At 43.1% G+C, this 12,640-nt stretch overlaps 1 protein-coding gene across 1 annotated transcript in view; it reads right to left on the bottom strand.

The window, feature by feature from the left end:
• The window catches only part of MED17 (mediator complex subunit 17), a 263,493-nt gene extending 251,578 nt beyond the window's left edge, over positions 1-11,915 (bottom strand). Inside the window, exon 1 of the mRNA XM_069639284.1 lies at positions 11,554-11,915. Coding sequence (XP_069495385.1) covers positions 11,554-11,800 — 247 coding nt within the window. The 5' untranslated portion in view covers positions 11,801-11,915. The remainder of the gene's footprint in view (positions 1-11,553) is intronic.
• Between the last annotated feature and the right edge of the window lie 725 nt (positions 11,916-12,640).

The raw sequence follows: 12,640 nt of genomic DNA on the forward strand, positions 1-12,640 counted from the left end.
GTGTGGGTGCAGCAGGCACTTTAATGGGGAAAAAGAATGCCCAGTGATGGCTGCAGAATGTTTCAAAGTTTGAAACATAGGACACTATGGAAGAATATGCAGAAGCGACAAAGGGGAGGGTGGGAGCTAGCCCCAGCATCAAAACCTTAGAGTAAGTGAGTGGGCCTAGCAGCCTACTGAGTATATCACACTATAACGAGGAGAATTATTTTCAAATCCTTAGTGTGCTCTCTGGGGATGGGCCATGGGAACGTAGTTGATAACACTCCATTGAACATCATGGTGGATACAGGATCACTATACAAGGATGTTGGATGTCCTTACCTACGAAATTCGGGTTACAAGTCCCTCCCCAGCGCAGTAGTAGCCTTAGACCCTTCCCTTTACCTCAAAAGCATATAAAAATATCAAGCATTATTGGGATTCCTAGCATTTTATATAAAATATATATTAAATCTATTTCAAAATGATCGCCCCGAGTCACTCGATGACATCCTAACCGCATCACTCCGCACAACCCCAGATTCATAGGCCTCTACTTCAGAGCTCACTTCACTCGCGGATGAGCACCTGGGCTCTACGGCCGGGGACTGCTCCAGAAACATAGATCCATCGATAGCGTAGGCCGGTAAGATAGCTCAGCGGGTGAGCGCTCATTGCTGCGATCTAAGCGCGATCTGCAGGTCGCAGGTTCGAATCCCGGCAAGGCCAACATCCTTCCGCGGTTGATAAATTAGTACCAATTTCGGTTGGGTGATATTGTATGTAAATATGTGCTCTGTAAAGCGTTTTGGATTAAGGCGCTATATAAATAACACATCATTACATCATTATATAATTTTAATATGCATTTCATATAAAATTGATATCACATTTATATTAAAAATATCAGGAGCTTATCAGAATTGATATAAAATTCATAAACATTTTGGGGGGCTTATCAATCGATATCATTTTGATATAAAGTTTATATCAAACCTGTATCGAAAGTGGCCGGGGCTAAGGACACAAAAGGGCCGGACCACCTGGCAAAATTAAAGCGTAATGAGTTGGATCCCATATACTACTCATCTCCATCCACACTGACTGCACACAGTCTCATCTAGCATGTACGATCAGAAATTGAAAACTGAAACATCATAGTGAGGTTCCTGACCCTACCTCTAAAGAACTAAGTACTCTGCTTTCTCCTGCACTTACACCTATGGGCGATATTTCTACTGTTAAACGGACTGTTTTTGACTAAACATTATTTGAAGCAGAGCTTGGAGTCATGTCTGTTTTAGTAAAAAGCAAGCTTTCTCTTGCAGAGTGCATGCCTTTAGGTGGTTGATCAATGAGTGATGTCTTCTAGTTAAAAGGGTATGCATCTCTGGCATAAATACACATCATGCATGAATACAAGCTGCATACCTGCATACAAACACAGGTAATAGCTGGTGACTATTGCACCTGTATATCCCAGTGATAAGATTAAACATCTCAAATTGGCCCTTGTCAGGTGCGAGATGCGTTGCCCATTGCTATCATCACATTGCATTCAAGTACTTATAAACCTGACTTTTTATTCAGGAATTAAACTCACTTTCTGTACAAGAGAACCAAATGAAGTGTGCCAAAGGAAAGGATTGGAACACCTTGGCCCTTAAAAGGGCACATCTCTAGAGCTTTGTTTCTGTATATTATTAAAACAGAGTAAATAAGCAGCAGTAGATTAGCTATTTGCCCGATAGCCATTCCTCCTGCCAGGTGGTGGGCAATCTGCAGCCCTCCAGAGGTTTTGGCCTGTAACTTCCTTCAGCCCTATCCAATACAGTCAATGACGAATGATTATGGAAGTGATAAGCCACAACATGTGGAGTACTAAATGTTCCCTACCAATTTTTAAGATCAAATTTGATGTTATATTTTCCAGCAAACAGATCCCACGATCATGGTGTTCTGCAATCATTTTCCCCATTTATAAAGAGGGAAAAGGGAATGAACCAGCACATTTCAGACCCATAGCCTTAACTGATGCCTCTTCAAAGGTATTTTCTCAGCTAATTTTAAAGGAATTCCAAGATTTTCTATACAAGTACAACATCCTTTCCAAATGTCAAGTAGGCTTTCGGAAAGCTATGGGCTGTCCTCTAAATGCCAGGATTGTATCGTTATTGCAGTGTCAAACCAAACAAAAGGATGCAGGAGCTGTATATATCGCTGCATTAGATCTAACTGCAGCTTTTGACACTGTAATAAGGGAATTACTTTGGAATAAAATGATTCAATGTGGTATCCCGGTACATCTAGTTGCCCTGATTGCTTTATTGCATTCTAACACCAACTACAGAGTCCGCATAAACAAAATTGGAACATTGACTGAGGAGATTTGTACAGAACTTGGGCTAAAAGAAGGCTGCTCTTTAGCCGCAATACTATTTAATTTATATCTTTGTGATTTAGATTATATATGGAAGGATATTATAACTTATCCTGTACGTTTAGCTCATCTGAAATTAAATTGTCTAAGTTTCACGGATGACCTGTTGCTGTTAGATAAAACCCAGCAGGGATTACAAAACAAATTGAATTCTCTTTACAAATTTGCAGAATCACATAACCTTCAGATCAAGATAAATCGAAAATCTTATTTTTTTCTGATGGGAAGCGGAAAATAAAGAAATTCAACTGGTCTGTTGGTAAGGTAGAGCTTGAAGAAGTTAAGGAATTAAGATACCTTGGTTATACACTCACTGATCAAAACCCTGGTGGAAAGAAACTGAGTAAGAAATGTAAACATCTTACTACCCAGATGTGCATTATTTACAGGAAATATTGCACCTTTTCCATAGTTCCAATTATCCAATTCTATTTGTTGAAGATTGAGCCTACCGTTTTGTACATCCTTGACACTTGCACCGTAGATATCAATGATCATCTTGACATGGTTCAGGGAAAACTATGGAAAATGGTGTTGGGTTTGGCATACTCAGTTCCTAACGATATAATAAGGCATGAATTGGGTCTGCTACCACTTTCGGACAAAAGAAATTGGAGGTTATTAAATAACTACAGAAAGATGCTATGTCCCCCCAAAACATTTGCTCTATGAAGACTTAAGTAACATTATAGAATCTGGTCTATCATCTACTTTAATTACCTTTGTTAAAAAGATGAATGAAATATTGTATCTTGCTAATATATCTAAGGAGGATCTTATTCTTTGTCTTCCTTCCAACAAGCAGAAATTCCAACGATTGAGTTGGTGCCTTCAATCGGGCCAAATTGCTATATATGAATCCTATGAAGAATATGCTCCTTTTAGAAGAAAACCTGGTGTTCTGCCTAGTTATATCCTCCAATTTCCATGTTTGACTGCAAGGGGTTTATATATGCGCTTCAGACTAAACCAATTTCTTACTTACGAGCCCATATCTAACTGGACTGTATACAAGGATGGACACGGAATACATAGTAATGAATGTCGTTTCTGCTGTGTACCACAAGCAGTTGAATCTTTCAAACATCTTGTGATGTACTGTACGCATTTCGAATTGCTAAGGATTAAGGAATTTGGAAGGTACTGGTATACAGGATCAGAATTATCTAGGATCGCATTATGGAATAAGTGTATGTGGGGGAATAGTTCTACTCTCATAATCAGTCTGACGAGAATACTGAAAGTGATAAAAGATCAACTAGCACCTCAATCTGGTTAGACCGAATTTGTAGCATCCTAAGTGAATTGGTGAAAACATACGCTTCGAGAAAAATGGTTAGACTGAATTTGTTGTATATCGAGTGTATACCTGAAAATGTATGCTGCTAGAAAAGTTTCACAAGCCTATATCTTAGAGTACCTAGTGTGATGCTCCATTCTAAGAGAAATGTAAAGAAAGGTATGCTTTAAGAAAAGTTTCTCAAGCTTGAACTATTGAGTATCAAAGTGTTGTTTTCTGTTTTTAGTGAAATGTAACGAAAATGTATGAAAAATTTTAATGTAAATGAATTTTAGATTTTTGTACTTTATATAACTTGAACTAAGATGACATTTTGTAAAGGTTCTATGATGAACTAAACACAATTAAAAAAAAAAAAAAAAAAAAAAAAAAAATGTTCCCTACCATTGCTACAGACTGTTGGGATATTTCATGGACTAAAAAGGGGCTGGAGAAAAACAAAATAAGAAGATCTTGTTGGGAACTAGTTATTTGGTCTTTATAGTCGATCCCTCCCACACCACTGCCCCCCGCCCCCCACCCCAACACGTGGGATCAGAACTACAAATGTTATTACAAAAATTGTACACATAAAAAATGTGCTAAAGCCTTTAAGGTAGTCTAGTGATTGGAGAGTGGTGTGTGGCCCAAACTAACACAAACTAAAAGTTCACAGCTTGCATAGTCAGGCAAGTATCCACTCACCTCTACAGAAGTTAGGAGCCGCACATGCAGCACGAGTGCATAGGCAGCAGAAATGAAAGCATCTCCAATGGGTAATGAGTATATATGTTGCAAGCTACACCTTCCCCTTCACTCCATGTCGCTTCCCCTCTCCCCACTGATCTAACCCACCTGTGTTTTAATTTCAACGTGTAGCAACTTTATTTTGCAGCTAACTCGCCTACACCCAAGACTTAAGACTCCCAGACATGTATGCCATAATCATTTTTCCTTTCAAGGTGGACTTCAGATTCTGAGGCAGATTATAGTTTCAATAGGTACATGGGGCTCTGATCCCAGTATTCCAAGTGAGTTTGTTAAGACTGTTGAGGGCGCACAATATGCACTTGACACTAGCTATTGGCTTTGACTATAAGACTCCCAGGCCGGGTATAGAAGACTCACCAGAACCACTAAAATGAACCAGCATGGCTCCACATCTCCCAAGGAAGCACAAACAGATTTTGATGACATTACAGCTATCACACATCTGGATACAAAGATCGATCTGACCACCAACCTTCCAAACCAGGATGAAAAAGAGACAGACCCATTTGGATCAGCCTCACTGTTTATTTATTTATCATTTGTAAAGCATTTTATGCAACAGAATTGTGTTTCAAAGCGCCACAAGACTAAATTGGAAGGGAACAGTCGTGGTCCTACTAGGTCTTGTGGCATTCGGCCATGCAAGTGCATTGAAGAGAAGTGCGAGGGAGGGAGGGGATGGAAAGAGGGAGCAGAGGAGTGGGGGCCCAAGAGGAAAGTGCTAAAGGGACCCAGGAGGAGCACCTCAGGCTAAGTGCTAGTACAAGCAGCTCTCAAGGGTGGTATGTGGAGCCACGTGTAGGGGAGGAAGGGCCTGAGAGCCTGTGAGGTTCAGGAGGATCAGGCCACCAGTCACAGTGGCAGTGGGGTGATTAGATAGGAAGGGAAAGAGGTAGGGAAGAACAGAGCTTTGAGCAGTTTCTGGAACTTAAGGCGGTCCGGCTCAAATCTGAGAGAGGAATGGAGGCTGTTCCAAAGGGAGGCGCCAGCCGCGGAGAGAGATCTGCCCCCCACTCTCTGCTTAGAGAAACGTTTGACAGTCAGAGTGGGAATAAGAGGAGTGTAGGGCTCGAGCAGGTGAGTATTTAGGGAGGGAAAGATGGAGATAGCTCCAGAGATAGGCACACAAGGCCTTGTGGATGATGCAGGGTTTTCTTGAATTGGATCCTTGCAGCCACCGGGAGCCAGTGGAAAGATTTTAGGGTTGGAGAGATATGGTCCCTGGCTTGAGGCCAAGGATAAGTTAGCAGCCTTATTTTGGATTAGCTGGGAGGGGTGAAGAGAGTAGAGAGGGAGATTGAGAAAGAGGCTGTTGCAGTAGTCCAGCCTGGTAAGGACCAGAGCTCTGGAGACATTGAGCTTCTGGGGGAAGGTGAGAAAAAGAAGAATGCATCTGAGGAGGTGGACCTGGGACTTTTTGATAAGGTCCATGATGTGAGGGGTGAAGGAGAGCGGAGTAGAAGATGACCCCAGGGTTTTTGGCCTCACAAGAGATGGGGGTAGAGGGCCAAAGGGTAGAAGGAAAAGAGGGAGCAGGTGTCCCGATGAGGATATCCGTCTTACTGGCACTGAGACACTATGCCTAAAAGGCAGACAGTCAGAGATGAGAGAGGAAGAAGAGGGGGGAAGTAGATGGAAGTTTGAAGGAAAGTTGTGTGTCATCGGCATAACACTGAAAATGAGGAAAGAAGGAGGAAATCAGATGAGCAAGAGGGGCAAGATAGATATTGAAGAGCCAAGGTGATGGGATAGAGCCAGGGGGACCAGAGGTAGAGAGGGCCCAATTACAGCTGGGAAGGGCAGTTAGTGAGGAGAAAGGTCAGCCAGTCCAGTGCCTCGTCAGTGATGCCGAGTGTGTCACAGAGTCATTTTATGAGGATGGAATGGTCGACTGAGTCAAAGTCGGAGGAGAGATTGAAGAGAATGAGAATAGCAGGAGAGTTGGAATTGAGATTTGCGAGCAAGATTTCACAGGTGTTCAAGGGAGCAGTTTCCGTGCCTCTTTATGGCCGGAATCCAGAGGAAGGCACCAAACAAGATCAGTGTGGAGGGTCAGTTGCGGAGGACCAACTTTTCCAACAGTTTACACAGGAAGGGGGTAATAGAGATAGGGCGATAGTTAGCCAGGTAGGAGGCGGTGTCAGCAGACTGCTTTTTTTAGGGTGCACAAAGGAGTGCTTCAGGGATTGAGGGAAAGAGCTAGTGGCAAAAGAGTGGTTAGAGAGGTCTGCAAGGGCTGGGGCAAGAGAGGAGATGTTATCCTTAATGCTTCTGGAGGAGTAGGCCTTCATAGAGAGGACTAATTTAGAGACCTTGTCTGTGTTATGGCCAGGAAGGAGGAGACAGAAGATGGTGTGAAGAAGGGGGTCAAGGGAGTGGTAGAGGAGAGTGAGGACAGGATGTCCTGAGTTTTGGATGTGAAGTGGGAGGCCAAGGCAGAGCAGAGGGCCTCGGAAGGAAGGAGAGAGGTGGAGACTGCAAGTGGATTGGCAAGTTCTTTGCAGATTTTCAAAAGTTCAGCAGTGTTGTTAGAGACTGCAGTGATGCAGGCTTGGATGTGGGCCCACTTTTTAGAGCGGATAGAGAAGCGATATTGCCTTTGGAGCAGGTGGCAGGCCAGTTTGTCAGAGGTTGAGCCCAACGTCTGCAACTTCCATTCAGCAACTCTGCACTTCTGTTTCAGAGATGCTAGATCAGAGTCATACCAGCTGTTGTTCTTGGTGGCAAGTATGTCTAGAGTATTGGAGATGGCAAGATGCAGATTAGCAAGGACAGCGTCAGAGGGAGTCAGGAGTACGGGTGGAGGCAAAAGCAGCAACTGACACTCGCTTCATTGGTCGAAAGTCAGTGAAGGAGGCTGGCAGTGCAGTTGGTGGCTCGGCTAGAGGGTCAAGGGCCCCAGATAGGAGGAAAGGAGAGAGTGGTCAGACCATGAGAGGGGTGGTGACCGGATTAGAGATAGGGATGTTACCAGAGATGAGGGCATCAAGAGTGTGGCCAGCTCGAGCCGGAGGGAAGAATAGTGAGAGAGGGAGTCACAGAGGACGCAGAATTGAGAGGTGGATGATGAAATCGAGCAAAAGTTTGGAAGAAGAGGTTGAAAGATGAGGCGAGGTTGGCCCATTCAGAATTGAAGAGAGGGATTAGACAGTGGCGAGGGAAAAAGTGGGGGGGGACCCCTAGCCTACAGGACGGGGCATTCAAAAAAAGGAGTAGGAATGATGGAAGCAGGGACCCACTCAGGGAAGATCAGGGCCACTCCACCGCCAGTCCTGTGGGGTCTGGGTTTGGAGAGGATTTTGAAGCCTTCAGGAAGGAGAGTGTCAAGAGCAGTGACAGAGCGGGCATTGAATCACGTCTCGATAAGAGCAAGGAACTTCAAGTCAAAGTATTTGAGAAGGAGATGGAGGTCAGAGGCAATACACCTATGAACAGCACTTAAATCAGAACCATGAAGGGTTACTCTAACCATGAGACATAAAACACTACCCCATAATAGTCATATAATGAAACCCGCAACATTAACAACATCTCATCTCAATGGCTAACAGCACAACTCTAACGCTTCAGTCTAAACCTAAAATTCCAATAGTAGGACTCCACAGATGACCTAACCCACCTCTCTCTATCCCCAAATAATCGACTCAATTTTCTATCTACTAGCACCCTTACACTACACACAAGTACATTTAAATCTGCTAGCACCGTCCCAACCACAGAATTGTGTGGGTGTAGCTCAAAGATCATTGCACAGCCTGCTACATCTTTGACTATCACATACTCTGCACTCCTAGCACTGTAATCTAACAAAGCTTGAATTTCTCTCTTTCGATAGAACACATACCTAAGTGTCTGTGCCACAAACCACATAGAACCATACAGGCACTCAGATGATTCTAGCCAGTGCTTTAAGTGGGCCGGGGCCAGCCAGGGCCAGGCCCCGGCAGTCTCCTAAAAGTGGGGCTGAGCCGGTGCCCTTCCAGGGCTCCCCGGTCCCACCACAACATTGGCTGGACACATTTTCCCTCCGTGGACGCAGCCGCGACGGGAGATGTGCCCCACCATTTTCGAGTCAGTCAGTGTGACTGACAGAAGGGCCAGCAAGCCGCAGATGTGGCTGGTTGGCACTTCAGAGTGTCAGAGTGTCTTCCTCCTTGCGCAAGGGTTCAGCAGAAGACGTTACTGACCTTTGTTTCCCCCTCCCCAGGTCACTGAGGCGTCTTTGACCCTCAGCGAACCTGGAGACACTGTGCCTTATTTCTGTGTTTATAGAAAACCAAAGATGTGAACCTTGCTGAATAGATAAAGACTTGGTTGGAGAAAAAAAAAAGACAGATGACTTGAAAAGTACACAATTCAAGCCATCTTTTATAAAGCTTTGCCGACAGACAAAGACGCCTCGGACTTTGTCCATCGTCAAAGCTTTAGAAAAGATGGACTGAATTGTGTACTTTTCAAGCCATCTTTTATAAACATAGAATGTTTTAAAAAAGATGGCTTGAAAAGTAAGCAAACCATAAGGTATGCGTACAAATATATATAAATATATATATATTATTATTTATTTGTTTTGGTTTTAAAAAGAAAAACCTTGACAAAAATAGAAATTAGTTTTTCACATTAAGCTCGATAAGGTGAAAAAAAATTAAAACTGCAGCGGGCAAGCAGGAGCAAGCAAAATGCAGGAGAAAATGAATGAATACAAAAAAAATATAAGAAGAACCCAGGGGCTACAAAGGTGACCAATCGCAGCGCGGCAACGCTCTTTCCAAGGGCGAGTAATTTCCTTTTATGATAGAATAGAGCATTTTTTCATGACTTCTACTATTGTTGCCGTCAGCATGGTCTCCTGGCTGGCAATCAGCCTGTCCCAGAAAAACTCTGTTATACTCTCTTCCTTGGCCACAAATCTCCTAAGCAACAGCAGTCTTGTTTCCCAGGTTCCTTCGCAGTCCAATAGAAGGTGTTTTAGGGATTGTTGGCTTGGAGAGTGTTGTATATGGTGTGCATATCTTACTAAGGTTTGTGTACTTTTTAAGCCATCTTGAAGTACACAAACTATAGTAAGGCAAGTAAACAAATATATAAATGTAAGCACTTATATATGTGCGCAGCTTACTATGGTTTGTGTACTTTTCAAGTCATCTTTTATAAACATAGAAATATGTAACATAATAATATGTTTATAAAATATGGCTTGCATAGTACACAAACCATAGTAAGGTACGCATACAAATATATAAATGCTAGCATTTATATGTTTGTTTGCGTACCTTACTATGGTTTGTGTACTTTTTTAGGCCATGTCCATACCTCAAGCCACGCCGCCAAATGCGTACACCCGCCCCCCATGGCTTACCCCACTTAAAGCCTTGCTTCTAGCTCACCCTCATCAATGCCACATATTTCGCACCTGCCTTTCCCTTATGACCACCTCCTCTTTTTTTTGGCAGAAACATAGGCCACCACATATTTTTAGAGAAGTGCTATACAAGATTCTTTTACATTAACATGAAATTGAGTAGTAATAACACGTATTCCATCACTTAGACGAGGGAGGTAGCTGCCAGAGTAAGAGAACAACGTAATATATTTTGTTAGACTTGAATAATGGAGAAATGTTAGATTGAATATTGTTATGGTCAGCTTAAAGTGCTGACACAGCACTTTAAAGAAGATAGTCTAACTGTTCTGTTAGGGATAAAATATGCAAACTTGAGGTTACGGTTTGTTGGACCTTGAAGGTACATAATGAAGTGGAAAGAGTGGGGTGTCAGACTTAATTGCAGTTTTATTTTTTAATAAATGATTTAAATCTACAGCAACAAAGAATGGTGAAATGTGTAAAATGAAAAACTCAATAAATTAGTTGTAGGACCAAATGTTTTTGGAAGTTTGTTTGCAACTACCTTTTTAAGGTGTCGAAAAACGTGATGCTTACCTTTTATTGTCTTAAACCTATTCTCAACTGTTTATAATGTCACCTTTTTTATTGCATACAGCCAGTTTAAATATATGTTTACATAAACCAGTTTGGCTTGTTGACGCTTTGTTCGGGCCCCCACCATGGCCATCTAGTTGTATTTGTGACCGAGGTTCCGCTCTCCCCCCAAGCCCCCAATCAGATTGCTAGAGACGCCACTGGTCACAACTCACACTGATAAATAACCCGTCCCCTCGCTTGCACGAAATAACGACAACTGGGCAGCAATCACACGACTCCTGTACAGTGAGTCATTAGTGCATGAACCAAATACTGCTGGTGCACTGCCGTTTATGAATAGCCCGATACTTTCAGTGCATCTTTATGTTAACTTTCTATGCAATCACTGCCATCCTCGGTAACAAAAACAATCATTTGGATTGTTTATCGGTACTAAATAGGCAGGCATATGCCCAGGTGCTTTCACCACTTTGAAGCGGACATCATGGCAGTTTTAGCTTTTGTGTGGGCAAGTGATAGGTATTCGACAGGCACTGTCATGGTAGCATCTTAAAAATGATGCAAGTGTCTGCCCAATGCTTTCTTTGAACAGGACTTCAGTTAAGAGACAAGTATACTGGCAGCTGAAGTTACACTTGGTCAAGGTATTTTTATCACACCAGTAGCCATTTAAAGCCCCATTTACAACATTAACTCTCGGAAGGATGCTTTGAAACAAAGCTGGCAGGTACGTAAAGCACACCGTTTAATGCTACTGGTAGATACGACTAGCTCAACAAGATCCCATTTGGTTTATATCCCGGACAAAGAGTGTCAGGAAGTGGGTGGGAAAGGCCATAGAGATTAGAGTGGCAATGCAGTGCTTGGCATGCACAGTCAATGGGTGAATAAAGGACTAAACAACACCTACAAGCTTTGTGTCCCTCCTCATGTCCCAGCTCCCTCCTAGCTATTATCCAATGCAATAGTTTCAGCTTATTGTTGGCGTTTTCGCACCACCTAATAACCAAAACTAACCATTCAAATTGGACACCCTAAGAATTCGAACCCTCAAATCCTGCTCTTTTCGCAGAATCAAAAAGTTGGAAGATGTACAACAGTTATACAGTGAGCTCCCCGCCCCTTTTCGAGGCTTACCTTCCTCGTCCTCTGGCTCAGAGGCACCCCAGTCTCGGGATGTGGGCGAGCCCCCTGCCTCCTCCTCGCCCCCCGAGCCACAGCTGAAGTCGATCCGCTGCGCCAGGCGTGCCAAGTTCTGAGACATGTCAAGTGGCTGCAGGTAGGTCTCGGATCCATCCAGACCTACCTCCTGCACCTGCTTCTCACTAGCCGATTCAATGCTAATCCGCACAGCGGTCCCATGCCCGGGACCCGGTGCCGACATGATTCTGCAAGCGCCGGGAGAGCTCCGCCAAGAACCGAGGGAACGCGATGTACATACAACACCGTAAACACGACCTGCCAAAGATGCTCAGTACGGATGCCCGCTCTAGTCAAAATTAGCAGCGAGAGTACGCTTTCGAGTGTTGTTGCACGCTGCAGTCAATGCAGTTCGATTGATAAAACTGCGGCCATGTTGGAATGGGGTACTGGCTTCATTTAGATTTAGAGCGGTGTTCGTGTCCTACTGTACAGACAGACACAGCACATGTTTACAAAGGAAAGAGATCGTCCATAGTATGTGTAAAGATGACTTCGATAGTATCTGGTGTGTTTTTTTTATTATTTAAACTATTGTTTACATATGTTTGAATTTTTCAGGGAAATGTTATTTATTCCGAATTAGATACAGGTTGCAATGCATTTGTTTATACAGATGATGACAATAAAGACATGTAAAACACTATGAAAGGCATACTGGCACTGTTATTAGTCCGTACATATATATGCTAGTCTCACCATGCCACAACATTTTGTAATTGTGTCTATTTTTCCCCATTAAGAAAATGTTTAGTTGTGGCAAATTTTTGCCGAAACCATTTTTACAAAAGAGCAACATTGAGAGGTGGGGGGGCAGGGGAGGCGTTGTGAACTGAGACTATCTGGTTGACATAGCGACCAGCAAGACGACACTATAAAATAGTCAACTCAATAAAATGTCTTTTTTTCGAAACACCTCGGGTGTACTACACAAAATGAGCTCATTAATAAGATTTCCTCCAACCAGCAGCTTTGTAACCAAAGTCAGCCGGTGTAACGTCATGCTTATCATTAGAAAATGCTT

The sequence above is a fragment of the Ambystoma mexicanum genome, chromosome 7q, assembly GCF_040938575.1.
Source record: "Ambystoma mexicanum isolate Mex_15411 chromosome 7q, UKY_AmexF1_1, whole genome shotgun sequence".
In the NCBI taxonomy this organism is placed as follows: Eukaryota; Metazoa; Chordata; class Amphibia; order Caudata; family Ambystomatidae; genus Ambystoma; species Ambystoma mexicanum.